The 26,535-nt window shown below is 56.0% G+C and overlaps 1 protein-coding gene across 1 annotated transcript; it reads left to right on the plus strand.

Moving 5' to 3' along the window:
• Positions 1-4,891: 4,891 nt before the first annotated feature.
• On the plus strand, positions 4,892-26,363 carry VASH1 (vasohibin 1). Its single transcript, XM_027120116.1, has 7 exons — positions 4,892-6,744; positions 13,316-13,404; positions 14,615-14,671; positions 16,235-16,309; positions 19,007-19,388; positions 21,159-21,271; positions 22,196-26,363. The coding sequence occupies exons 1-7, from the start codon at positions 6,442-6,444 to the stop codon at positions 22,266-22,268; spliced, it is 1,092 nt and encodes a 363-aa protein (XP_026975917.1). The 5' UTR covers positions 4,892-6,441; the 3' UTR covers positions 22,269-26,363.
• The last annotated feature ends 172 nt before the right edge of the window (positions 26,364-26,535 follow it).

The following is a 26,535-nucleotide window of genomic DNA, read 5'->3' on the forward strand; positions in this document are numbered from 1 at the left end:
TGAAACCTGACCAAGAAGGGCCCTTCCGGCTGTGATAGCCTATGCTCTTTCTACGGCCAGTCGTGGCTTCGCTCCCACATAGACCCGCTGAATGCCACGCAGACAAACGCTGATCCATTCCGAGTCCAGCCCTTGCTGCTCTCCAAGGCCTGGATCTCCTATTACTTTACCAGGTGGCCCCCAGCGAACGGCAGGGGAGCCCTATCTCCCCCTCTGTTAGAGTTCTTTGGAATGGACACAATAGTCCTGCCCCTCCTCAGCACCCCACCCCCACCCCGGAGGCCAGGCCAGGCTGCCCAGGAAGTATCAGGCAGGGACTCAGATTGCAAAGATACACGGTGACACAGACACTCTGCCAACCTCCAGGAATCCTGGCCAAGAACAGGTAATGCTGACACCAAGCAGGCACCATAATTGCTAGGTGTCTAAGAGCTAACTGCTCCAGGCGTAACATTGCTCTAGGCTGCTTTCTCCAAATCCCTGGATAAAAGGAATCTAGGCACAACCATCAACAAAAATGAGAACTCCACTCCAAATCCCCTCTCCTGTCCTATTCCTGAATCTTCTTCCCTCCAGGCCCCAGTACCCTCTCTGAGTACAGTGTCTGGGTCCCATTAGCTCAGGGGCTTCCCCTGACACACAAAGGACTGCATCTCACCTGCACAAAGCTTTCTTTCCTATGCGATGCGGAGCAGTACACAACTGTCTGCCAGCTGCCCTGCACTCTTGGCTACGGGGGAGGCTCAGGGTGGGGAAGCGGAAAGGACACCAACTCCGGAGTGGGAATCCCAGCTGTGCCAAGTAGGACAATTTATAATCCTCAGTCTTTTTGCATCTTAATTTGCAGATCTGTAAACTGATATTAGCAAAACCTACCTTACAAGAGTGTCCTGGGGATTAAATGAACTGACCTACCCTAGGTGCTCGGGAAAGGGCGCTATTTTTATAAGGGGTTTCACCAACTTGGCTGAGCGATACAGTTCCAGGCACAAAACACTCAAAACAATTTGTAAAAGAAGCATTTGAAAACCAGAGTTCTATTGGCACTTTATTGGAAGTGAATCGGATTCCCTTTGGACTAAGGAAGAGCAGACTTCTTCTTCTCTAAGAATTGTTCATTCAATTCAGACAGATGCCAAATGCATGGAGAACTTTGATTCTGTTGTAAGAAGCCCAGAATGGAGGTCATGGGACCCATGCTGATTCAGGTTTTCAGGTTATCTCAAGCAGCTCACTTCACTGGTCTGACCAGATTACAATGGTTCTCAAGCCCAGCTACACGTTAGCATCAGCCCGGGAGCTGTTCCAACCTATGGGTGTGCAAGCCCCATCCCAAAGCAATTTCACCAGAATCTCTGCCAGGTAGGGTGAGGTATCAGTACTTTAAAGAGCTCCCTGGATGCTTCTCATGTGAGATCCACTGGACCAAGAGATCTCCATGATCCCCCCCAGGCATCCTGGTGTGTACAATAACGTATGATTCAGAGTAGACATTTAGTATATGTTTATTGAATAAATGGATGAAGATTCTGACTCATCTTTTTTGCTATTTCCATATTCACCAAAAAAAAAAGAAGAAAATAAAAAGAGCTGAATTCCAAGTAAGAATCCTAGAGCAGTACTGTCTAGTAGAAATTTCAGCAATGATGGAAATGTTCTATAATCTGTGCTGCTCAGTACAGTAGCCACAAACGGTCTGTGGCTACTGAGTACTTGAAATGTGGCTAGTGTGACTGAGGAACTGAATTTTAAATTTTATTTAATGCTGATTAAATTTAAATAGCCACATGACTTCTGGCTACCACACTGGACAGTGCAAACGAAGAGTATGTACCTTTCATGAACACATCTACAGCTGTGTGCTTCCACGTCCCTCTTTTACCAACAGCACCCCATTTTCATTTAGGGCAGCCCCCTGTCACCACCACCTGCAGTCTTTTGGGGACAGCTAATGAAGTTGCCCTGCCCTTCTCCAGCCAAGGGGTGAGCCCAGGACACAAGCTACATCAACCTCTCCAGAAATTTTACTCTAGCTTCAGTGTCACAAGAATAGTAAATGATGGGCTTCCCTGGTGGCACAGTGGTTGAGAGTCCGCCTGCTGATGCAGGGGATACGGGTTCGTGCCCCGGTCTGGGAAGATCCCACATGCTGCAGAGCGGCTGGGCCCGTGAGCCATGGCCGCTGAGTCTGCGCGTCCGGAGCCTGTGCTCCACAATAGGAGAGGCCACAACAATGAGAGGCCCACGTGCCGGAAAAAAAAAAAAGAATAGAAAATGAGTTGGAGTAGATAAATACCAACGTTAGTAGTGGCATTAAGACACTGTGTGTCGGTTTCCAGAACATTAGTCCAGAGTTTGACGATCACAACAGTGATATATGAGATGGGCTAGGCATTATCATCACCATCCTTGTCATCATCAAAGTCCCTGGTACCTAGAAGATCTGATGTGCCAGCTTCTGAACTAAGTACTTAAGTTGCCTAGCTTCCCTGTGCATCATTTCTTCATCTGTAAATTGGGAATTAACTCCTCCTAACCTCTTCCGGCGTTTTTGTGAAGACAGATCAGGTCCATAAGAGCTTTGAGCCAAATAAGGAGTTACCCAAGGTTTCCCTCTCTGGGCATTAGTGTGGGGGAATCATGAGAGGATTTGATGCAGGACACAGTATCTAGGCCCAGTTTACAAGCTGTGTGACACCAGGCAAGACACTTGTCCTTTCTGGGCTTTCAGTTAAAGTGAGATTGAGTTAGACAACTCCCTTTCCAGTTTCTCCATTTTCTAACTTATTTGCATGCCCCTCCCACCTGGACTGACACCTATCCCTTCCCACTTCTAAGAACATCCCCCAGAAAACTCTCTAGCCAAGACCATGCTGGCCTTCTGGCCAACTCATTTCTTCTTTCCCCGACAACCCACCTGACCAGAAAGTTGCCCGGGGTAAGCACTCCCGTACCTTCCTGTACTAAGCGTCTGGCAAAGCACTTTACTGGAAACATGTTTAAACATCTCCTCTACTAGTAGACCATAGCCCTACTAGGGCAAAGACCATGTCCCTCTTATTCACCACTGTATCCCCAGTGCCTAGTACAGGGTCAGGCACATAAAAGGTGCTCAGTAAGTACTTACTGTTTGAATGAATACCCCAAATCTATCTATTTCATTATTTATCATTGCAGGAAACCCACAGTATTCATTATCTAATGCTGTGTAACAAAGTATCTCAAAACCTACCGGCTTAAAAACAACAATGATCACTTCTTATCTCCCAATTTCTGTGGGAGAGAGATTCAGACAGGGTACGGTGGGGTTGGCTTGTCTCTGCTCCTCATCTGGAACGTTGGCTGAAAGACTCAAAGGCTGGGGGCCGGAATTGTCTCAGTTCACCACCTAGCTGGTGGTTGAGGCAGGCTGTTGCCTGAGAGCCTAGCTGGAGATATCGGCCAGACCACTTCATGTCACCTCTCCCATGTGGCTTGGGCTTCCTCACAACATGGTGGCTGCGTTCCAAGGGTGGGTGTCCTGAGACAGTAAGAAAGAGACAGGAGGAATGTCTCCTTTTTATGACCTAGGTTTGAGAGGTACATCCTATCGCTTCCACCACCTTCTATTCATTAGAAGCCAGACACTAAGTCCAGCCCACATTAAAAGGGAAGGGGATCAGACTCCATCTTTTGAGAGAAGTGGTAAAGAGCTTGCAAACATATTTTAAAACCATGACAACCATCTAGCTAGCACAAGAGGCAAAATGCATGGTGAAAGCTAAGTGTCTGAAGAAGCAGGGATTCGGGTCAAATTATTAGCTGTGTGAATGTGAGGAAATGACTCTCTGAGACTGGGTTTCCCTATCTAAACAATCAGTAGGTTGCAGTTATTGGTCCCTGGTGGTATTTACATGCTTGGAGTCTTCTTGCCTCAGTCATCTTAAAAGGATCCCCTCGTAACTTTCTTGACATCCACTGACCCTTCCCATCATTGATCACCCTTGGTTTCTGACAGTGGAGGCAGCAAGAGTTTGCTACTGGAGCTAGGGGACCTAGGATTCAGACACCAGGGGCAACTTTAAGGAACAGATGTTGAACCATTGAGGACCTCGGGATTCTCCAAGGTCTTCTCAGTCCCAGCCCAGGAGAGGTGAGAAACGCAGCAGTCACAGACCTGAGGAATCTGAATCTGCCTGCCGGGGCCCAGGGATCTGCATTTACTTTTTCACACTAACTGCTGCTGGGGGGAGGGGAGGAGTCTTAAAGCACGTACCCCGGCTGTCTCACCTTAGTCAAGTTCCTTGCTTTTGTTCCCAGTTCGAGGCTTTTCCGCTCCACCACTCTGTGAAAGGGGGAGGGGGAGGGTGCCTTGAGTCTCCGCAGTCCTGGGCCCCTCATACAACAGTGAGCCGTACTTTCGCCTTTTTCTGGGCCGGCTGACCCTCCCCAGCCATCGCCTCGCGTGGGTCATGGTCCTAAGACTCGGGCGGAGCATCCCCCTGCCGTGTGCGCCCGGCGCCCAGAGCCGGGTCCTGGGAGGCCCACAGGGACGAAGTCAGCACACCCCGCTATCACTGGTGCAGGTTATGGGGTGGAAATGGGTGACTTTTAACCCTTTCATTTTCAAGGGGTAGTGACCCTGACCCCTTGATAGCCTCCTTTAAGGAACACGCGCGCCGGGAGATCTCTGTGCTCACCCAGTGTGAAGACCTCGGCTGACAGATGGGGAAACCGAGGCCCATAGAAGGCAGTGATCTGTTGCATGTCCCACACGATCTAGAACCCTGGATTTTCAAACCATAGTCTGGTTTCTACACCCTGAGGGAAATTCAGTCAGGCAGTCCCCTTAGGAAATTCCCGACCGCGGGCCTTCCGAGCCCGGAATCTCCATGGAGTTTGAGTTCGTTGCGAACTTCGCCTGCAGCTCTGCACCGGCTTCGCGGCGTCCTGAGAGAGGGGTGAGAGGGGAGCGCAAGCCCACCGGCATCCTAGAGGTAACTGGGGGCAGAGGAATGGCTGAGGGAGACGGAGGCCCCGGCGGGAACGCACTGGCCCTTTAAGGGGGGGACGGAGCGCATGCGCGGCGCGGGCCGGAGCCGCGCCGGGTGGGCGGCGGGCCGGCAGTGGACCCCGCCGGCAGCTGCTGGGTCCTGAGGCGGCGGGGGTGGCGGTGGCCTGATCTTCGCCGAGCCTCGGAGAAGCGACCTGCGCGTGGACCCCGCGCTCGGCGGGCTGCTCTCCGGGCACTAGCGCAGCCCGCGCTCGCCGAGGCTTTGTCACTCGCCTCTAGCTTCATCCGCGGCCGTGGCTGCGCGAGCCTCCGGGCTTGCTCTCCCCGCCCAGCTGTCCTGCCTCCAGCCCTTAGCTGGGGGCGTGGGGTACGCAGCTGGAGCCCGAGCTAACAGCCGCGGAGCATCCTTCGCCCGTCCCGGCCGCGCCACCGCCCATGCTGCAGCCAGTCCAGGGCGGCGACCCTGTGGCCGCAGCCCGCCGCTCGGTGACCCTGCGCCCCGCCCGAGCCTTCCCCGCTGAGCCCCGGGCCCGGGAGCGGGACCCGCGCCCCGTGATGGCTCGGCTGGCGCAGGTTGGCGCTGGGTGCCCGCCATCCGCCCGCTGAGACGCGCCCGGCTGGGTACCGACGGGGCCTTGGAGCTCCCCGCTTCTCTTCCCCGCCGCGCCCTTCCCCCTTCTGGGGGCTCCGCCGCTCCTTCCCGGGGGCGAGGGCACAGGGGGCCGAGACAAAGCCCACTTTGTGCGGGGAGTTGGCTGCGGGCGTGGAATGTGCGCGTCGGCGCGCGCCCCCTCCCCGCGCCCCGCCAGCTGCGAGTCTTGGCTCCCAGACTCCTCTCGTCGGAGAAATCGCGCCCCCTCACCGCCCTCCGGTCCGGGGGTCCCGGCTCGGAGCTGACGCGGCCTGGAGTCGGGTCGGTCCCCCACCCCGGAGCACGCGCAGGTGTGAGAGTACGATATTTTGTAGTGGAATTTGCTTGCCTTCAAAACTGGGAGCTGGGGCGCCCAGTCGGCGTGGGCACCCGTGCCTTGACCCTTTCGTGGCCGCAGATCTGAGCTGCCTGGCCTCAGTTTCCGTCTGACTTTCCTCTGCCAGCCCAGACTGTTGTCCGTTATTGTTCTCGCCGTCAAATGGGGGTGCTTTGTGAAAGCTGCCAAGTTGGGAAGTATTCTCTAGATCCCGTTTTTCATAAAGAACAAGGCCTCTAAGGCTCATCCGGGACAACCAACCCTCTCTGCCCCGCACTTCACGTTGAGGCACTGATTTTTTTTCCCCCCATCAAGTAGTATTTTATTGTACGGGAGCCACGCCCTGGTTTCTTAAAGGCGCCTTGCACTCTGTTTGGCCATGTGTTATCTCTGCAGCTGGTGTGTGGGAGGCCTCCTGTGAGCCACCTTTTCTACCCCTGTCCGCTGAGACATCCTCCCACCCCCGTCAAGGATTTGGGGATGCCAGGGGGGAAGAAGGTGGTCGGGGGCAGCAGCAGCGGTGCTGCCCCCACTGCCGCTGCTGTCCCCTCTGGGGCCAGGCGTTTGGAGACCAGCGAAGGAGCCTCAGCCCAGAGAGATGATGAGCCAGAAGAAGAAGGGGAAGAGGACCTGCGAGATGGAGGCATCCCCTTCTTTATCAACCGGGGTGGGCTGCCTGTCGACGAGGCCACCTGGGAGAGGATGTGGAAGCACGTGGCTAAGATCCACCCCGATGGAGAGAAGGTGGCTCAGCGGATCCGTGGGGCCATGGACCTGCCCAAGGTGAGGGGTTTGTGTGTGGGAGGGGAGCGGAGAGCTAAGATCTTAGTGACCTTGGGGCTTCCAGAGCAAAGGGACACTTTCTGTGTTGGGGTGGGGAACTACTGGCATGGTAATATGTTAAAAATATAGGTAGGTTGAACCTGTCCAGAAGAACTTTCAGTTGCCGTTGAGGTTGTTCTGTGAGGTCCACCTGCCCTGTTTCCAGGAGGCCCTCCTCTGTCTCTTCTAAAAAGCCCATGTTTTGTGGGCAGAGCAGCAAATTAACTAACGAGTACACTAAAGTGGCCTGACATCTTATTTGCTAAGTCAGAGAACTGTGGGCAGAGAGAGAATGAATGACTAAGGAGGCTCCAGGGCTTAAGATGTTGAGAAAATATTTTCATGTGTTGTTTTGCTGAATTCTCCAACAGCCTTGTGCATTAAGTGCAGTTTGGGGACCCATTTTACAGACAAGAATGCTGAAAACTCAAGTAGGAACTAGGGGTCCCACAGCCAGTAAGTGGCAGAGCTTGGGTCTCACCCCCAGGTCTTCCGGTTCCAGGGCCTTTGCTTGGGGGGACACGAGGTTCAAGGGCAGTTAGAAGAGGGCCTGTGGAGAGGGGCAAAGTTCAGTCATTTATCTGTGTACGCCTGGAACTTCTCCATGACAGCTCTCCTTCAGTTGTGTCACCGTGGAGGCTGAGGCTGTCTCATTCATCTTTGTCTTTCCAAGACCTCCTGTGTGCTTGGTACAGAACAGGCACTTGTAAGTGTTTGCTGAATGAAAGGGTTCTTGAGACTTTCTGTGCCCTATAGTGCTAGGTGGAAAAACGTGCCTGATTTTTTTTCCCCCAACGTTATGGTTAAGACTAAGAAAGCACTCTCCCAAATGCAGAGTCCTGAAATCCCCCAAGAAAAGCCAATTGGACAGAGGTCAGAGCCCCAGGCTCAGGTCCTGCCTGCTCAGGTGAGAAGGAGGGGGCCAGGGAGAGCAACAGTTAATGTGGATTAGACATGGAGACAGGTGGCCTATTTTGTTTTCTTTTTACCAAGTTATTGGTAGAACCATCAGAGACTATCTTCTGGGACAGGCTGAATTCAGAGGTTGAAGGTTGAGGAACTGCCATATATTTCCAGGGGAAATCAAATGTGGTTTGATTTTGAAGGCTACCTAATCGCCTTCTGTACTAATTTAGAATTTAGCTAATTCCCTGTGTCTGGACATTGTTTCCGATAATTTACTCTTAAAGTGAACACTGTGTTGCACATTCTAAAACATGAATTTGGGTGTCCATCTCTGATTATTTCCTTGGGATAAATGCCTGGAAAAGGAAGTGTGACGTCAAAGGATATGGACATCTGTTCTGATCACCCACCTAGCTATGAACTCAAGCAGGCCCCTTCAACCTGTTTGAGCCACAGTTTTCTCATCTGTAGAATGGGGTTGATTGTAGTGAAGCTTAAATGAGAGAATATGTTTTAAAGCATTTAAGAAACTGTAAAGCCTCAAACCAGTACTGGTTACTGGATGTTCATTACCTCTGTTCACATCCTTCATCAGGAGAGGAGGCTAGATCTCACTCAGCATTTGTTCCAGTGAAGCTAGAGCCACATGCTTCTCCCACGTGAGCAAGTTGGGGATTAGCAGATGGCTATCCAGCCATCCTGCTGATGTCTAAATCAGGCTACGAGAGAGTGTGAATGGACCCCTGCAGAACTGTCACAACTCCTGGGGGCTGAAAAAAAAAATTGACAACCTCATTAGCAACTGGTTTGGTAATGTCATCTTGTCATCTTCAAGCTTCGTGCATAGGAAAGATACTGATGAAGGAATGAAGCTATTGTCTGTCGGGGGGTGTCATGACTGACAGGAGTGTGCAGGTCCTGAAGGAATTTTGTGAGAGGATTGGGAAAATTGAAACTTCTCCTCCTCAAACCACAGGGAAAGTGTTCCTCCTCCAAAGGAGGGTTCCTCCTCCACCTCGGCCCAGAGTAGGAAGGAGCCCCAGAGTCTGGGCAGGGTGGAGGAGGCCGGGAGGCAGCAGGGTCAGGTCCCAGAGTGCCAGCATTATGCACCCAGTGCTGGGCTGGCCCCTCCCTGAGTGGTCATGCCCTTGGAGTTGACACAGAGGCATTCACAGAAGAGATTACACTGTGGTGAGACTAAGAGTTTGGGGATGGCATAATGGTTTTTTTTTTGTTTGTTTTTTTTGTGTTGTTGGTTTTCTTTTTTTGGCTGCGTTGGGTCTTCATTGCTGCGCACGGGCTTTCTCTAGTTGCGGCGAGCAGGAGCTACTCTTTGTTGCGGTGTGTGGGCTTCTCATCGGAGTGGCTTCTCTTGTTGCAGAGCATGGGCTCTAGGAGCGCGGGCTTCAGTAGTTGTGGCATGCAGGCTCAGTAGTTGCGGCTCGCAGGCTCTAAAGTGCAGGCTCAGTAGTTGTGGTGCATGGGCTTCGTTGCTCCGCGGCATGTGGGATCTTCCCAGACCAGGGATCAAACCCGTGTTCCCTGCATTGGCAGGCAGATTCTCAACCACTGTGCCACCAGGGAAGCCCTGGCATAATGTTATAAAAGGCCACTTGAGCCAAAATTTAAAATAGGGAGATTTCACATTCAAGGTCCAGATTTTTGGCATCTTTTCAGAAAATGAGAAGATCTGGAAACAGAATCTGTGACCCCACATGGCAGCAGGCAGCTGGAGGTGAGGGCTGGTTCCACTCCCCCAGGTGGCCACGGTCCCCACCACTCACTCTCAGCCTGCTTTCCCTGCGGTTACCTGTACGGCCCCTGCAGGTGGTTGAGTCTGGGGCCCCTGCAGTGTAGTGTGATAAAACATCACATCCAGCATGTTCAAATCCTGGTACTTCCGTAACTACTTGTAGGTGGAAGGTATGCAAACTCCTTGTGCCTCAGTTTCCTCAGCTGTGAAATATAAAATGGGCATAATAGCAATACCCACTTTTGAGGGGTTATTGGGAGGAACTGATGAAGTAAAGCATGTGAAATGGGTGAGCATGTAATACGTACCCAGCAAATGGAGCAAGGAGGTGAGGGTGCAGCAGACCACCCCACAGGCGCTTTGGGGAAACGTCCTTTAAAAGGATGATGCCAGTATGTTAAAGGGCAGCAGTTTCTAAAAGGATCACAGATCCAGGAGCAGTTTGTGCCCCTTTGTATGAATGTCTCCTTGATGTTTCAAGCTGCCACTGCCTTTTTTTTTTTTAATAAATTTATTTATTTCATTTATTTATCTTTGGCTGCGTTGGGTCTTCATTGCCGCGTGTGGGCTTTCTGTGGTTGCGGTGAGCAGGGGCTACTCTTCATTGCGGTGCGCGGGCTTCTCATTGCCGTGGCTTCTCTCGTTGCGGATCACGGGCTCTAGGCACACGGGCTTCAGGAGTCGTGGCTCACGGGCTCTAGAGCGCAGGCTCAGTAGTTGTGGCGCACGGGCTTAGTTGCTCTGCGGCATGTGGGATCTTCCCGGACCAGGACTCAAACCCGTGTCCCCTGCATTGGCAGGCTGATTCTTAACCACTGAGCCACCAGGGAAGCCCCTGCCACCACCTTTGTGAAAGCTCAGTGGCCACTGGTGGGGCTCTGGACACCGAGCTCCTGCAAAATGCGAATTTGGACATCTCCCCCAAAAAAGCCAGCATTGCCAGGGTCCTCATGGGCTGGCATGCACAGGAATAACAGTGACAGTGGGCAGGACCCGAGCCTCTGCTGTGTACAGAGGACTGTGTGCAGGGCCTTAGGCCCTGTCCTAAGGCCTGGACATGCAGTGTCTCATCTAGGCTCTGAGGCTGGTTCTGTTATGGAACCCACTAGGATCTTACTGCCAGGCAGTGAACGGCAGGCTTGGGATTTAGACAGAGATGGACCGGTTCCAGATTCAGCTCCATCAGCCTTTAGGCCATCGTACATCTTGTCCACACACTCAGCTGCAGGCTGCCCCACCTCCCCCAAGCCTCCTTTCTGTTCTAGTCTGAGATGGACCTGTTCTAGATCCAGCTCCATTAGCCTTTAGGCTATCGTACATCTTGTCCACACACTCAGCTGCAGGCTGCCCCACCTCCCCCAAGCCTCTTTCTGTTCTAGTCTGAGATGGACTCCGCCGGGGGAGAGTGTCTTAATAGAACTCAGGACTTTAGGGGGTTCCTGGAGCAAAGGTAACCCTTGGCCTTGGTAGTGGAGGAGGAGTCATCCCTGAATTGATCTGGGCCAATATCACTTACCTCCACTGTGACCCCACTTAACCCTACAGCTCAACAGTGAGGGCGCATTTCCTGGCTTCTGGTTTGGGGTTGGGGGCTGTGGGCAAAGCCAGGCTGCCAGCCCTCCACTAGGCCCGATCATTTGGATGTACAGAATCTTGCCTGTTTGTTTTGAATGAATGAGTGTATGCTTGTGTGAACATTCAGAAGAAAGGTGCCGGCCTGTTGGCAATGGTTAACGTGAGTTAATGTGTCACTGAGCCGCTGGACAGCTCCCTCCAGCTAAGCCTCAGTGATGGTGGCCTTTAAGCCCCTGCTCATGGATCCCAGGTCTTTTTTAACTTTTTCAGAGCTGTTTAGTTTTTGCAGAGCCGCCAGTTCCTGGGTCCTCTGTCTGGGTGGCAGGGGATGCCCTCGTGGGTACCGCCCGGCCCTGCCCCAGGGCTGGCTCCTGTGAGCTTAGTCTAAGGACTCTTGGACCACAGTGCCCTCCTTGTTTGGAGTGTCTCCCCGGAGGGTGTACTTACAGTCCCTACCCAGGCTCCTCGAAGTCACTGGATGCCCTCACGGGAAGTGGGAACGACGTGCCTGGGATCGATCTTCCACCTGAAGAAGCCACGTGCCATGCTGTTTATAGTAAATTGTGCAGTAATTCCTCTCCCACCCCATATCCTTGACACGGGGAGGCCAGCCAGGCCCTCAGAGAGTTCTGGAGCCCGTCTGGCACAGGGTGGTCAGGCAGGCAGGGGGAGAGCCCACCGTCCGGGGCTTTTATCCCCCTGCTGATTGTAAGTGGTGGCGACAGTTTGGGCAGCAGGGGGTGGTATGAAAGGGAAAGTAGCTTCCTCCAGATGAGGTGTCAGTGGCTTGGGACTGCCCAGACCGGAAGGAGGGGACGGGCAGGGAAGGGGAGGAAGTTCACGCAGAGCTGCCTCCTGGACCTGGCCTTCCCTCTGTGCCTCGGCCCCTTGGGGCAAGTAGGTGTCTGTTAGGGGCTGTGCTGTGTCCCCCTGCCATCTGTGATCACTGGTGTGTCACTTCCCTTCATGTCAGAGCCCCAGCCGCTGTAGCCGCGTTATTTAAAAGGCTGTGCCTTCGCCACACCACAGGGAGCACCTCCCCCGGCCCAGCGCTACCTGTGGGCTCCTGCTTTGCCCTTTCCCTTCCCTACCTGTGCACACTGACACTCTCAGCAGCCCCTGCCTGCTGGGGGGCTGGGCAGAGGCCTGGGGGGAAGAGCGTGGGACCTTTTCGTGTGATGAGCCTGAGGCCACCTCACAGCTGGCAGTGCTGGTAGCCAAGGGGGACCCCAGAGGGGTGGGCCTTGGCCCTGGAAATCTGGTTCTTCTACCCAGTGAAGGCCGTTCTGTAACCCCGAGGACCCGGTTGATGCTTCCCTTGGCTTCTGAGGCCTCACTGACTTGTGGCAGCCAAACCGCCAGCCATCGGGCTCCCCTGGCCAGAGAGGGTGGCCTGGGGGTGCACACCTGGTGGTGGCCTCTTTCCTGGCAACGGCTTGGTTGCCGAGGGACAGCCCTGGGGGTCCACAGCTCCTAACCTGACTCCCAGCATCCAGGCAGCCCAGGCTGGCGGTTCCCAGCCCTCAGGAGGCCCCTGCCCGACACCCCACCTCTCCCCTTCCTGGGTCTGGCTCTGGAAAGTCTCTTCTGGTGAGGAGGACTGTACAGTTCCCTGGTTACCTGTGCTGGTTACAGGTGTGGAGCTGGTAGGACAGGGGGCTATTGAAGGGGAACCGGAGTTCCTGTGCTGCCGTGGAACCCCTTCAAAGTGGCTACTCCATGGCAAGACCTGTCCCAGACCACGTGCCCCCTGCACTTACTCCTGGACAGCTTAGCTTGGAGCTGGAAGGCCTGGTCGCTGTGCCGTAATATGGGGGGTGGTGCGTGACACCACCTGCCAAGGGTGTGTCCGCCTCTCACGGAGCGCTCCCCCAGCCCAGGACAGGGACACCCGATAAACCGATTTTGATCCGGCCCTTGAACCAGAGTGAACACCACCCCAATACTGACATGCCTGTTAGGCCTTGAAGTTAATGAAATTTAAAATTCAAACACCTGTGAGTCAGGTGAGTCAACCTGTGTTTTTCTGAAATCATTAAAGAAGCATAAAATTGGCACATGGACGTGAGCTCCAAATTAGAAATGCTGTCCAGTGCCAGGAGGGAGAGGAAGGGCTGTGGTGGGGGCCTGACGGGAGCCTCTGGAAGGGGCTGCCGAGGAGAGAGGCTCGGCTGAGGAGAGAACCAGGGTGGCCCTCTGTGGGATGTGGCTTCTCTGGGGGCTAATCTGAGTGTTGGGTGGGCTGGAAGCTCCACGGTGAGCGTCCCTCTGTGACCAGAGCTCTTTCTCCGTCCCCAGATTCCCATACCGAGTGTGCCTACGTTCCAGCCCTCTACTCCTGTCCCTGAGCGCCTGGAAGCCGTGCAGCGCTACATCAGGGAGCTGCAGTATCCTCCCTGGTCAGGGTCATGGCCACCGTCCGGCTGGTCCAAAGGCCAAGTGGGGCTTGTTTTCGGACAGGGCCAGAGAGGGCCCGGCAGAGCAGCCTCACTCCACAACTCCAGGGGCGCCGTTCCCATGTCATCTCTGTGCCCCGGAGTCGTGTAAGCACAGCCTGTGTCCACCCGGGTGTTGGAGGTAGTTTGATGAATGCCAGACGCACTCCAGCCTCTCTGCCACCTGCTTCCTCCTCTGTGTGATGGGGTAAATGTCTCCTGAGCAACCTGCTGGTGGAAGCCTAGTCCAGGTCCGCCAGGCCAGACCTCTGCTGACCATCCAGCGCCAGCAGAGGGAGAGAGGGGAGTTTCCCTTGGGGCTGTTTAAAAACTGGTCTAAAATGGGGATGTGGTGGGAGGGCGGCAGGTAGATGGAGAAAAAGGATTTTATGCTTCGGGAGGTAACTTCCCCATCTTGGAAGTTTCTCCCATTTCTTCACCTTTTTCTTCCCTGGCAGGAGGCCAGTTGCCCAGCATGGGAAGAGCCTCCCCTGAGCGCAGGATTCCCCAGTGTCCCTGAGTTGGGCCCCTCTACCCCTGTGCCCTGCCTGGAGCTATGCGACCTAGGCTCTCCCCCGCCCTCCTAGCTGCAGATTCGGTCAGAGATGGCAGGACCAGGCACCAGGCGCGGGTCCTGAGCAGAAGAAAAGCCAGGCTGGTGACTGAAAACTGGGTCCGGCCCTTCCTTTGCCGTGGAGGGGGGGGGGGGCGTTGGGGCCCAGAGAGGGAGGCGGTTGGCTCGGGAGCAGCACTCAGCAACGCAGTCGTGCAGGAATCCCACCCCAGCCTTCTCCCAGTTCACGCTGCTTCTCACTGGTTGGACTATGAAGTACTGCAGAGAGCTGCCCAGGGCTCAGCCTCTTTCCCAGCCCTGGCTGCCTGCCCCATGGCTCCCTCCCTAGGAGAGCAAGGGTGGCAGCAGAGGATGAGAGGGAAGGACGCAGAGGGGCCCTGTGGGGCAAGGAGAAGCAGCGTGCTGCGTCCCCTTCTCCCTTCCGACAGTCGGGTCTTGAGCATCCTCCCAGGTGCCTTACAGAAGCATTTTGTGGGGTCCTTACCCAGCCTGCACCCCTGGGAGTGCTGGACCCCCAGGTTCTGGATGAGGGCAGAGGGACACACCTCTTCCAGGTCAAGCCAGGAAGCCCTTAACCGGCACCCACAGGTACAATCACACAGGGACGCAGTTCTTTGAAATTAAGAAGAGCAGACCTCTGACAGGGTAAGTGTGGGGAGTGCCTCGTCCCTCTGCACCAAGGTAACAGCGCCTGGTCCAGTTGGAGCCCCTCGGGCACCTGTGGGTGGAAGCTTATGAGGCAGGCAGGGACTCTTCCCAGGGGAGCCCGCCAGCAGGACAAGTACCACCGTGGGGCCCTCCTTAGGACATCCTAAAGAGGGGACTCTGGCCAAGACGGGCAGCTGGGGCTCCCTTGAGGATAAGGAACCCTGACATCCACGCTGAGCCAGGAAGGTGATGGCAGCCCCCCAGCTTGGTGATGACAGAGGGCAGTCCCAGGTAGATGTCTGGGTGTGAGCCTCGCTTCTTTTTAAGAGAGGTGGGCCTCGTAGGAGAGAGCCCTCCGCCTCTCTCCATTCCCTGGAGCTGCCTGTGCACTCCCCACGGCAGGGACCTGCATGTCACCCCAGTGGCCTTACTGGACTCTCTTCTGGTCATTTAATACAAGGCCCAGTTTCTGAGCAACAGGGACCCCACTGGAGAGAACACTGCATCTCTCACTTCCCATTCTACACTCCAAGTGTTGACCCCTGACTGGATCCACCCCGAAGAAACCCTTAGGGCAGATCAGAATGGAGACTGAATGCCACAGCTGGGTCTGGGGGCCCAGCCCAAAGCTGTCCAGGCGTCTAAAACCCTATGCTTTTAAAATTAATGTGAATTTTATGTCTTGCTCCACATATAATCTGTCCATGTTCACTGCTGTGTAAAAAATGCTTTAAATGGCCTATTAGCTAATTACTTAATTACCCCCTTTCCAAGCCCCCGGGTGGAATGCAGCCTTGCTCACCCCAAAGCTTTGCTCTTGTTGTCCTGTGGCCGCTGTGTGTGTGGGCCCAGCTCCAGCCTCATGGGATGGAGGAATCCAGCACCCTCCCCAGCAAAGCCAGTGGCCAGGCTGCATTCCGAGGCCCAGAGGGCAGCATTCAGTGAGGAGGGAGGAACCAGGCTTCAGGGATAGTCTGTGTTAAAGTGGCCTGAATTCCAAGTTCAAGAAGCAGGCAGGGGAGTCACTGGGCAGCTAACTTCCTGAGATCCCATGTCCAGGCCCCAGGCAGCTGGCCAGCTGCGGGGCAGCAGTTACAATCAATTACAAACTCTTCAGAGAAGTCAGAGTTGGGTCAGGGGTGTCCACTGTGCTGTGAAGAGACAAGATCAAGATCAAGGCCAATGTCTCCAGCACCCTTGGCATGCTTTCCCATGGGACCCCCAAACACCACCTTCACAGAGGGCTCCTAGCCCAGTGGCTGTCAAAGATCTGCCTACCACTGCATGCCCCCCATTCACCCTCCCCGCCAGAGGTCTTGGAGCAGAGCCTGAGGGGAGGGGGAAGAGGCCTCTTTCCTTAACTTCAGTGGTTGCCTCTTCTCCCATCCCCTTAGGCTCAGGAAGGATGTGAGGGGAAGGAGAGGGAGGTGCTGGGCCTGAGCTGAGGCAGCTTGGAAGGGAGGGGAGCCTCTGTCCATCTAGCATCTCTAGTCCACCTCGTGATACTCCTTCACCGGAAGGAGCCTCTGTCCTTATGACTCTTGCCTCCCTTCCCCCCAGGCTGATGGACCTGGCCAAGGAAATGACCAAAGAGGCTCTGCCAATCAAATGCCTGGAAGCCGTGATCCTGGGAATGTATCCTTCCTCTGAGAGGCCTGGGTGGGGGGTAGGCACGTGCTCAGCACCTCTGGGCCAGCTTCGTCCTCTGGAAGAGGAGGGCTGAGTGAGTTCCAGGGCCCTCCCAGCTCCCTCTCCCAGCAGTCATGAACTTGGCCCAATGTGAACGAGCTTGATGGGGACTCAGTCCCTTGCATCTGTTGCTAACTTCCGAGGCTTACTGGGCAGCTTTTTTTGAGTCGTGGACGCGGTGACCCTGTTCTCAGAACCACAGATCAGGGCACATTGTTTCATAAGGCTGTTGTGCTATTTCCCAGAACCAGAGTCTGGAAGAAGCAGGTTGGATGCCCAGATGTTGGCATTTCCAGGACATGTTAATTTGTGGAGATAATGGATGGGATCTTTGATATAAAACTGCCTATTAAAAAAAAAGCAAACAGGGTTTCTCAGTCTCCCCCACCCAAAGGGTAGAACTGGGACCTATGGCTGGGTTACAAGAGTAGCTAAGTGGGACATATAAGCCCCCCAATATCCCCAGTTAGAGCAAAGTAAGGAGACAGGTGTTTATGGCCAGTCCTCTGTCATAAGTGGACCCTGCCTGAGCCCTACCCTGTTTTGTTTTTTTGCAGAAAATCTTAACCTTGTAGAAGCATAGATTAATATAATGGAACCCATGTGCCCATCACTCAGTTGTACCAATTGAAGGCCAATCTCGATCCATCTCTGCCCACCACCCCTCACATCACCCTCTTTCCTGCACCTACCAAGGCTTTTAAATATTCTGTTTGCCACCCCTGGTGCAGGCACCTGGCTCTGTGCTGAGCAGGGCAAGGTGGCAGGTGCCTAATGGGACGGAGGAGTCCACTTGCTAGGGCAGGTCCCGGAGGAGAAGACAACGGTCAAAGGCCAGGAGCACAGCTTCTCTGAGGAGGACTGTGATCTGAGGGGGACACTCCCCACCCCCGTAGGCATACCTGCCTTAAACTATGTGAAGACACTGAAGGGGTGCCCCCGGTCCCCCTCCCTGAGGGGTCCTCAGAGCTAAGCCTACTGTGGCAGTCCTCTGTGGACCAAAGAGCCCCACGAGCATGGCCCTGTCCAAAGGGTTCTTTGCTGGGACGAGTGTGAGGCCAGCCCAAGAACTCCAGGCTGCTGCCAGCAACCGCTTCAGAGCCACACACCAAAGTGGAGGTTCCCACCCCATCGTAAGAGGGAGACTCATTTCCCCTTCCCCTGAGCACACAGAGAAGCTGGTCCAGATGGGATCACGTGGTCCTGCAGGCTTTTCAGGGGTTACCTGCTGGCTCGTATGTAGGCGGGAAGAAAACAGGAGCAGCCCTCATCTGGGGGGACCCCTCCCCACTGTCCCCACAGGACCACCACGGGTCCCTCCTACACACGTGGTGAGCACTGTATTGGGTTTGTCCCTGGGCCTCATCCTCGCTGCACACTGAGCCTGCGCCTTGCTCATCTGTGTCCCCAGTCACTCGCTTGCAAGGAGTCGGGCTCCGTAAGCATCGTGGTGACTGAGAGAACAGACTTCGGGGTCAGGCCAACCTGGACCTGAATCCTAGCTCTGCCGCGTCCTCACTGTGTGACGCCGAACAAGTTCCTTAACACCTCTGAGCCTCGGAGTCCTCCTCTGCAGAAGGGGACGATGGCAATCCCACCCTGCAAGTTTGTTAGGACAGTTGAATGAGCGGGTGCGTGTAGGACGCTGGATGCAGTGTCTCCGTGGTCTCTCCTCCAAGCTTTTATCCTGTTTATCTCATTCTACCCGTTTGTTCAAGAAGAGTTTTGAGTGACCGTTATGTGCCCACCTCTGTGCTGGGCCCCAGAGATACAGCAAAGAACGTGACAGACAAGGTCCCCATTCTCAGAAGATTACATTCTAGTCGGGGAGACAAAAAATAAGCAAGTAAACCAAGAAGTAAGAAAAATAATTACAGATTGTGGTGATGTGCTGTGGGGCAAATCCATAGAGCAGACTTGCTGTAGAAAGGGAGGTCAGCGGTGCTGGCCAAGCCTGAGGCCTGAGGACGAGCTGGCAGCTGCAGCGGGGGGTGGAGGGGCAGCTAGAGGAAAGAGCTGGCACAGAAGGTCCCCCGTGGAGGTTGCAGTGGGCCGTTGGACCAGGCTCTCGGCCTCCCAGGCCACAGGGGCAAGCTTGGTTTTATTTGAAGAGCAATAGGCAGTATGTCTGTGCGTAGGGGGTGGAGAGAGAGAGAGAGAACAGGATTGTCAGTGCATCTGTGAGGAAGTGTGTGTGAGAGAAAGACGGTGTGAGAGGCAAGGTAGAGGTGAGGAGGGCTGTGTGACTGACAGGAGGAGAGAGGGAGACGGGGTGGTGGGCAGAGGGCCCTCTTACCCTTCCTTCAGCCCAGGACTCTGGAGGGCCCTGTGGTTTGGAGTGCCGGCCTCACTCTTAAGGTGTTATTTGGTGAGCCCTGCTTGAGGTCATGGCAGCAGCTGGTAATCACTGAGTGCCCTGACCCATAGAGATTGAGTTTATTGAGCACCTACTTATGCCAGGCCCAACCCTGACGACAGGAAGTGGAGGTGAGCAAGACCTGCTGCCAGCACTCAGGAGCTGGGGTGCAGGGCCGCTCACTTAGCCTCTCCCAGGTTGGGGTGGAGGCCGTCCCCGTCCCGCCCCTGCGCGCTGGCCCTCGGGCCTCTCCCTGGCTGTTTCCTTAGCTGGGGCGGCGCGGCCAGTTACCTCACCAACAGCATGCCTACCCTGGAACGCTTCCCCATCAGCTTCAAGACCTACTTCTCAGGGAACTACTTCCGCCACATCGTGCTGGGGGTGAACTTCGGCGGCCGCTACGGGGCGCTGGGCATGAGCCGGCGCGAGGACCTGATGTACAAGCCGCCGGCCTTCCGCACCCTCAGCGAGCTCGTGCTGGACTATGAGGCCGCCTACAGCCGCTGCTGGCACGTGTTAAAGAAGGTGAAGCTGGGCCAGTGCGTGTCCCACGACCCGCACAGCGTGGAGCAGATCGAGTGGAAGCACTCGGTCCTGGACGTGGAGAGGCTGGGCCGCGAGGACTTCCGCAAGGAGCTGGAGCGGCACGCCCGCGACATGCGGCTCAAGGTCCGTGTGAGCGGCCGCCCTGCCCGCGAGTGTCCAGGGGTGTGAGCATCCAGGGGCCGACAGGGGTGGAGACGGAAGGGCTTCCGCTTCCTAGGGGGTCGCTCTTCCAGGGAAGCCCCCTCCCTCCTCCCCTGTCCCCCGCCCCCGCCCCAGCAGAGGTGGTGCCAGGATTAAGGGAGATGAGGGGGAGAGGTTTCCGGGCTTTGCTCAAAGGTCGTCATCCATGAGACAGTCCCCTCCGGTGAGCAGGCCAGAGGAGGCTCTGAAGGGGGCAGCAGACGAGCCGGGTCTGAGCATGTGGAGGAGGGCAGGGGTGCCACAGGCCAGGTGGAGGGGGCTGTGCGTAAGGACTGGAGGGAAATCATAGCCTGTCTGGAGGGAATGGTCGTGTGGGGTGGGCAGCAGCTGTCATCACCCCCGTGTATCCTGACTCTTGACCCCTAGCCCCAGTGAAGGGCTAGGAGAAAGTTAGAAAAAGGAGGAGGTTCAGACTGTGGGGACACAAGGCGGGGTGGTCCCTTCTCCTGCTTTCCCACACCCACTGAGCAGGGGTCTTGGAGGAGGGGGAGGGGCTGCTGGACCCAGAAGTAGTCGGGCTGAGCTGCTGAGGAGTTGGTCCCCAGAGCCTTACAGGTGAGCAAAATCTTGGCCTCTCCCTGGTTTCCCGTGGATGGGGGTGCCTCCTCTGGGGCCTGCCAGCCCCTCCCCATTGCCCAGTCATGCAGCCCTGTGCGCTGCCCCTCTGGGTAGCCTGGGGCCGCAGCCATGACTGTGGCAACTTTGCATCCACTGCTGCTCCCCAAAACGCCGGGAGGGCAGCGGGCAGCAGTGGGTGCTCCCTTTTCAGGGTAAGGAAGTGAGGTGCGGGCAGCCCAGAGACTTGCTCGCGGGCTGTGGGAGGCAGATGGGACTGGGGCTCAGTGTCCGGATGGCGAACCCAGGCACATCACAGGTGCTTTCAGGTGTCCCAGCGGGGATGCGGCAGAGCTAAGGCAGCCCTGCCCCGCCAGCCAGCCCCTAGGCCAGGACCGTGGGGCAACAGTGCCTTCCCCAAGGCAGAAGCGGGCTGTAGTTGACCCTGCCGCTTTCGGGGGCTGCCCTCTTCCCCTGCAGAGCTCTGGGTGCCCAGCTGCTGGAGTGTTACTGCATCTTCAGGGGAGCAGGTTGGATCTAGAGTTGGAGGCACTATTACCTAGTTTTTCGTGCTGTGTTTCCCAATCTGTTGGGTGCTGTGCATTTCCCACGTTATTTGCCCCCTTCCAGTACCACTCCCGTATACCCCAAGTTTTGAAGATTCAGGTCAAATGGACAGTGCTGCATAAATTCACTTGCTTTTCTCATTTTTTTCCTTAATCAGAGATATAGCTGCTAGTCTGAACTTCTGATTGACTCGAGATAACCAGTGTCACCCTTGGGTCTGGTAGGATCCCAGCCCATAGCTCAGACATGGGCTGTTTCCCCAGCCGGCCCATCTACCTGGCATGGGTAAATGGCCCTTTTCTCAAGGGCCACCATGAACCCTCAGTAACTTCCACCCACATCCTTGCTATTTCAGGGGCCAACAGAGATTAGGCAGCCCTGCTGTGGAACCACTGCCCTGGCAGTTGTAGTGCCTGGGAAACAGGTTTGGGAAGACCCTGGGATGGCAGAGCATGGCTCGAGGCTTCCTGGGCCCTGCCCAGGGCAGCTTTGGGGCTTGTGGCTCCTGCCGGGCAGGACGGGCTCTGGGGCAGTCCTGGAATGAGTGTTTGTTTCTTCCTCCCCACCAAGATTGGCAAAGGGACCGGCCCTCCCTCCCCCACCAAGGACCGCAAGAAGGATGTGTCCTCCCCACAGCGGGGCCAGTCTAGCCCCCACCGCAGGAACAGCCGCAGTGAAAGGCGGTGAGAAAAGGGTTTCGCCTTGGGTGGGGGGCTGGGGAGACAGCAAAAGGCGTTTTCTTTCCCTCTCATCTTCCAGATCCCTCTGTTCTTCCCCCCACCTCTTCTCTTTCTCACCTTTCTCTTTTTTGCCTCTGCTGGAGGGAACTTAGGATGGTGTGTTTGTTTGTGTGTTGATATGGAGGCAATGCGATCCCATTTCTCGAGAGAAGACATTGCTGGCCCACTGGTCATCCTATGCGGGGCCCAGATGCCAAGCCGGAGACCCACAGGGAAGGCTGGAGGCCAGCTGCAGAATGGGCTCTGTGGGAGGGAGGGTAGAAGGGGCGGGGCCCTGCCTACAGTGAATCCTTCCAGGAATATCACTGGAGAAGATTTGACGTCAGATGGCAGCTGGTGGCTGGCTTTGAAGGAAACTTTTGCCCTTGTGAGTCTGTGGTTTCTGCAGAAACATCCCGTTAAGACACCAGGCTTCCTCATCAGATTTGTCTCCTACACGTCGGCCTGGCTCTTGCTTTAAATGTCGTTGTCATTCTGGAAGCACCTCTCTGGTGTAAGGGCCGCCAAGCTGGCCTCCAATATCCAGCATCCTTCACTTTGACCTAGGAGGGTTTCAGAGAGAACAGATCCCCCTCACAGAGACGGACGCATTACACTATTACTTTCTTACTTAACTGCAGCCGGAATTGCTGACCTCCGTGAAAAGCAGTACCCTGCAAGGGAGTGCAGGGACCACACTCAGGACAGCAAGGCGTGTGGGCGCTCCAGAAGCACACTTCCACAGGGGCTCTACTGATTCCTTTGGGACACCTTGGAGACTGGGGAGGTGGGGAGCCAGCAGGGGCAGCCACCCCTTGCTCCCTGCTCCCGCACCTCCCTGACGGGCCACTCACCCCTTCCCCCTCCTCTGCTCTCTCCTCCCTGCAGGCCTTCTGGTGAGAAGAAGCCTTCGGAGCCCAAAGCCATGCCAGACCTCAATGGGTACCAGATCCGGGTGTGAGGCAGGCGGCAGTGCCCCAGCCGCACCCACTTCTGGGGGCCGGCATCTACCTGCCAGAACCGGCCTCGCTCCTGGGGAAGTTGGGGCTGATGGTGGGGCAGGGTGAGGGGCAGCGGGAAGAGCGTGTCCCAGCTCAGCCACCCAAGATGCTGCCCCTCCCGCTGGGCCAAGCCCCCTCACTTTGGACCACGAGGCAGTGAAGAGTTTAATTTTGAGTTTTTAACTCAACAACTGAAATTTAAGGTATTTGGGAAAAAACTTAAAACTAATGGATCTGCCAGTGGCTGGAAGGCCAGTGCTTAGAGGATCTAAGCGCCACAGGGCTGGGTGAGGAGGGGTTGCTGGCTCTGCTGGTACCCCTGCCCCAAGGTCTCTCTGGGATTTGGGTCCATTCCATCTATGGGAAACCTCCCAGCTCTGCTAGGCCTGTGGCAGGATGGAGGGAGGGGTGTTTCTCCAGTCCTGTCTGCCCTGGCAGATCTTCACCCAGGGAAAGGAAAGCAGGGTAGGAACCACCCTGAGAAAGGGCTGTATGGCCCGTATCAGGAGCTCAGCACAGGCCACATCTGCCCCGAGAGCCAGAGCCTGTGGCTCAGAGGGTCCTCGGGCCCTTGCAGCCCCATGGACAGTGTTTTGTGGGCTGACATTGCCTCGTGGCAGGGGCCGTGCTGGAATGGGCTGGACGAGAGCCCAGGAGAGAACCACTGGGGGAAGGGTTCCCGGACCCCTACCTGGCCTCCTTGCTCAGCCCAGCTCTGCCTGTTGCTGAAGCCGGGGCCTCCCTGCAGAGGGGCTGGGCTGTGCCAAGGGCCCAGATATGCACTGGGCTCAGCATGACTGTGGGGACTGAATAGACCTGGTGGGTCCAGGAACCGTGGCTGGGGATGGGGTGGGCCACTCAGGCCTAGGTCTGTCCCCCTGGTAGGTAGTCCCCAGGGACTGCTCCCCCTTCCTGTTACCTTAGCCCTTGCTGGGGAAATGAAGACCAGATCAGGCTGCCTGTGTCCCAGCCCTACCTCCCCTCATTCAGCAGCCTGGGTAGGTGTGGAGGGCCCAGTGATGATCAGGCCTGTTGTGTGAGGCAGCTCATCAGGGAAGAAGCTGAGCTGCTGGCGTCTGCACAGCCTGCCTGGCAGGTGTGAGATACCTGGCGGGCAGGTGAGAGGTTGTGGAGAGAGGTTGGAGGGCCTGCGGGAAGGTTCTGGAGGCCCAAGTAACAAAGAGGTGTAGGTCAAGGGGGCAGTGCGGCCACTGAGGAGAGGCAGGGCCCGAGAACTGGGGAATGTAAGTGAGAAAAGAATGTGGGGGAGAGTTTAGAATCAGGCGGCTTTGGGGAGTAGTGAGTTCCCTATTGCTGGAGGTATTCAAGCAAAGACTAGATGGCTGCTTGTCATCTTGAAAGCTATAGAAAGGATTTAGGTTACGGAAGGATAACTGGATGAGATGACCATTAAGGTTTCTTAATACTGAGAGGCTAGGATTCAGCCAGGGGCAGCTGGCAGTAAGGCTGCAGCGGGGCTGGGGGCCTGGAAGAGGGAGGACCAGAGCCAGAGTTGTAAACTCAAATGCCTGCGGGGCCAGGCAGATGACTAAAAGGAGGGCTGCAGGGCTGGGTGGGGATTGTGGCCAATTAATGAAGACATACCCCATTAAAGCAGCCGCTGTTGCTCAGCCATTCTGAGCGCAGGCCCTGCAGTATCAGATTGCCTGATTTTTTTTGTTGTTGAGAGGCCAGAACTCTGAATTTTTATGTGAAATATGCTGATTTTTAAATGTTGGCAGTCAGTTCAGAAAATTGTAAAGCCCAACGTGAAAAAGAATGCTGGTTTGTAATCTCTGAAGTAGAGAGGGCTTGGGCTGGGGAGAGGTCCACCAAGGTACTTTGAGGTGAAAAGCGTGAAAAGTTGTAGGCCTCTCAGAGCAGGCCGGGCCAGGGCAGCGTCCTCGCTGCTGACGCTGCTCAGAGTGGGCAGCTACCCCACGTTCATGTTCGCTCTCCCTGCAGACCAGAGACATACCAGGAACTCCCTGTGGTTGCTGAGACACCAGAGGGGGTGGAGTGGAATTGAAATAGTGCAATTCTCAGCCTGCCAGGGAGATGGATTGTGCCTGAGAAGCAAAGAAAGGGAGAGGGGGAGACAGGATGTGTTTGCTGACGCAAGTGCCCGCCAGGGAAGGCACCAGGCTGGCAGCTCTTAACACCAGCAGCTCTTGGCCCAGAGCCAGGCCCAACAGGGAAGCCGGCTGCTCAGTCCCCTGGGTTTCTCATGGGTCACTGGGCCCTGGGGAGGTGCCTAACCTGTCCCCCGGACTACACCCCAGCCAGACCAATCCGAGGGCCACTGTGAGCTCTAACTCACCATCCCATCCCATCCCAGTTTGCAGGGAGAGGGGTGGTGGGTCCCCACGTTCACACATTTGCCTGAGGCAGAGATGGATCCGTTTGGGAGGCGTGAGGCTGAAAGTGAGGACTTTTGTGGGTCTGGATGTGGGTGCCTCGTGCAGGCTGCTCATCGGCAGACACCCCAGATGCCCCTGTGGACCACAGGGCTTGAGGGTGAGATGTGAGGGAGCCGCTCCTGGTAAGGGAGCCCAGCAGGGTGCTCTGACCCTCTGGCTCCTTCCTGAGCCCTTTGGGGAGAAGGAAGCAGGACGAAGCCCCAACCCCTACTGCTGTCTTCCAGGGAGGGAGCCGACCACCCACAGCTGATAACCCCCTAGCACTCCCCCTTCCTCGCTCAGACCTCGGGCCTGTGGACACCCACAGGATACAGCGGTGCTTTTTAATTTAACTGTTTCACAGATGTAGCAACCCCTCCTCCCCTCCTGGGCGTGTTTACACAGGCTCTGCTCCCCAGGGCTGGCCTGGCTGCAGAGTTTCTGGGGAGGCAGAGGCAGGGACTTCAGGGCCTTAGTCACCATCCTCAGTATCACCTCATCTCAATTCCTGTGAGGGACCAGGCCTCGCTCCTCCCGACTCAGGACTGCCTTCCAGCTCTCAGCGTGGGTTCCTCAGGGGTAGGGGCTGCTGGCTGGGGAGGGGTCAAGGGAAGGGCAGAGAAAGCTGCTTGATGAAGGGGGCTCGGCAAGGGCGGGCAGTGATTGCTCCCCAAGGCCTGGCTGCTCGTGCTCTGTGCTGGGTGCCGGGTCAGAACACTGGGACACTGGGTTTCAAGCCTTCCCACCCACCTACCTGCCAGTCCTCTCCCTCCCGTGGCCTCAGTACGGTCATGGTCCCCTCGCCCATCTCGCCAGCCAACCCATCCTTCCTGGGCGTGGCCAAGTGGGGAGAGCGGCGCCCCCGGCCTCCAGGTGCCATGATGAAGCCTAGGGCCAAGGTTCTGAGCAGCAGAAAGAGCCTGGAGGTTGGCCGTATCTGGTTTCTGGCCCACTCTGTCATCTTATGCCCCCCGCTTATGCCCCCATCTTATGCCAACGCTTCCAGCTCGGACTGGACTTCCCGGCCCAGGGACGGGGTCTAATTCTGGCTGGTGGCACCCAGAGGCCTGTGTGCCTGTGCGTGCCTCGGTCTCCTGCCTGGGTGGTTTCCGGCTTAGCTACAGCGGCTTCCCCAGGCACCGCCCCCCGGCCTCTGAGTATAGGGAGGTGTGAGCTGGGCCCAGCATATCGACCACGTTCTGTGTGCCAGAAGTGGGCTGTGTTGAAATCCCCACTTCCCTTGCTCCACTGAGAAACCAGTGGGAAGGGCAGGGAGATCCTCTGGGGGAGCGTGGGGTGGGAGGTGAGGTCTGCCCCCGGCCAGGCAGGGCTGCTGCGGTGCTAGCTCCAAGTCCATCAGTATTGACCCGCTCGCCCCATCTTGGTGCTCCAGAGTCCCAAGTTCCCCTTTTTCTTCAAGTCTGATGAGAGAAGAAATCGGGTGCGCTTGGCCTGGGGCCTAGTGATGGTGCACGGCCCCTCCCTCGAGCTCTGTGTTGGCTGCCATGTTGTACTGGACTTTGTTCCCCCTCTTCTCATATCAGTGTTGGCCGTCCCCCTTTGACTTTTACACTTCGTCTCATTCCTGTTCTCACTTTTTCCTTGAAATGAATAAAGTCTCCCCAGCTCAGCTCTGTGGGCTGGGAGGAAGCCCCAGTTTGTAAACCTTGTCTTCTTCTCTCTGGGAGCTGAGGCTGGAGCTGCCCCACCCACCAGTGTCAGCCTCGGCAGCTCCGGAGAGAACCTTCCCCAGAGGTGAGGAGAGCCCCAAACAAGCCAACAGGACACCTCACAGCCCCTGCAGTCATGATAAAACTTCTGGGGTCCC

This window comes from Aethalodelphis obliquidens, unplaced genomic scaffold, assembly GCF_003676395.1.
Source record: "Aethalodelphis obliquidens isolate GAN/ISIS:26980383/991018 unplaced genomic scaffold, ASM367639v1 scaffold21, whole genome shotgun sequence".
In the NCBI taxonomy this organism is placed as follows: Eukaryota; Metazoa; Chordata; class Mammalia; order Artiodactyla; family Delphinidae; genus Aethalodelphis; species Aethalodelphis obliquidens.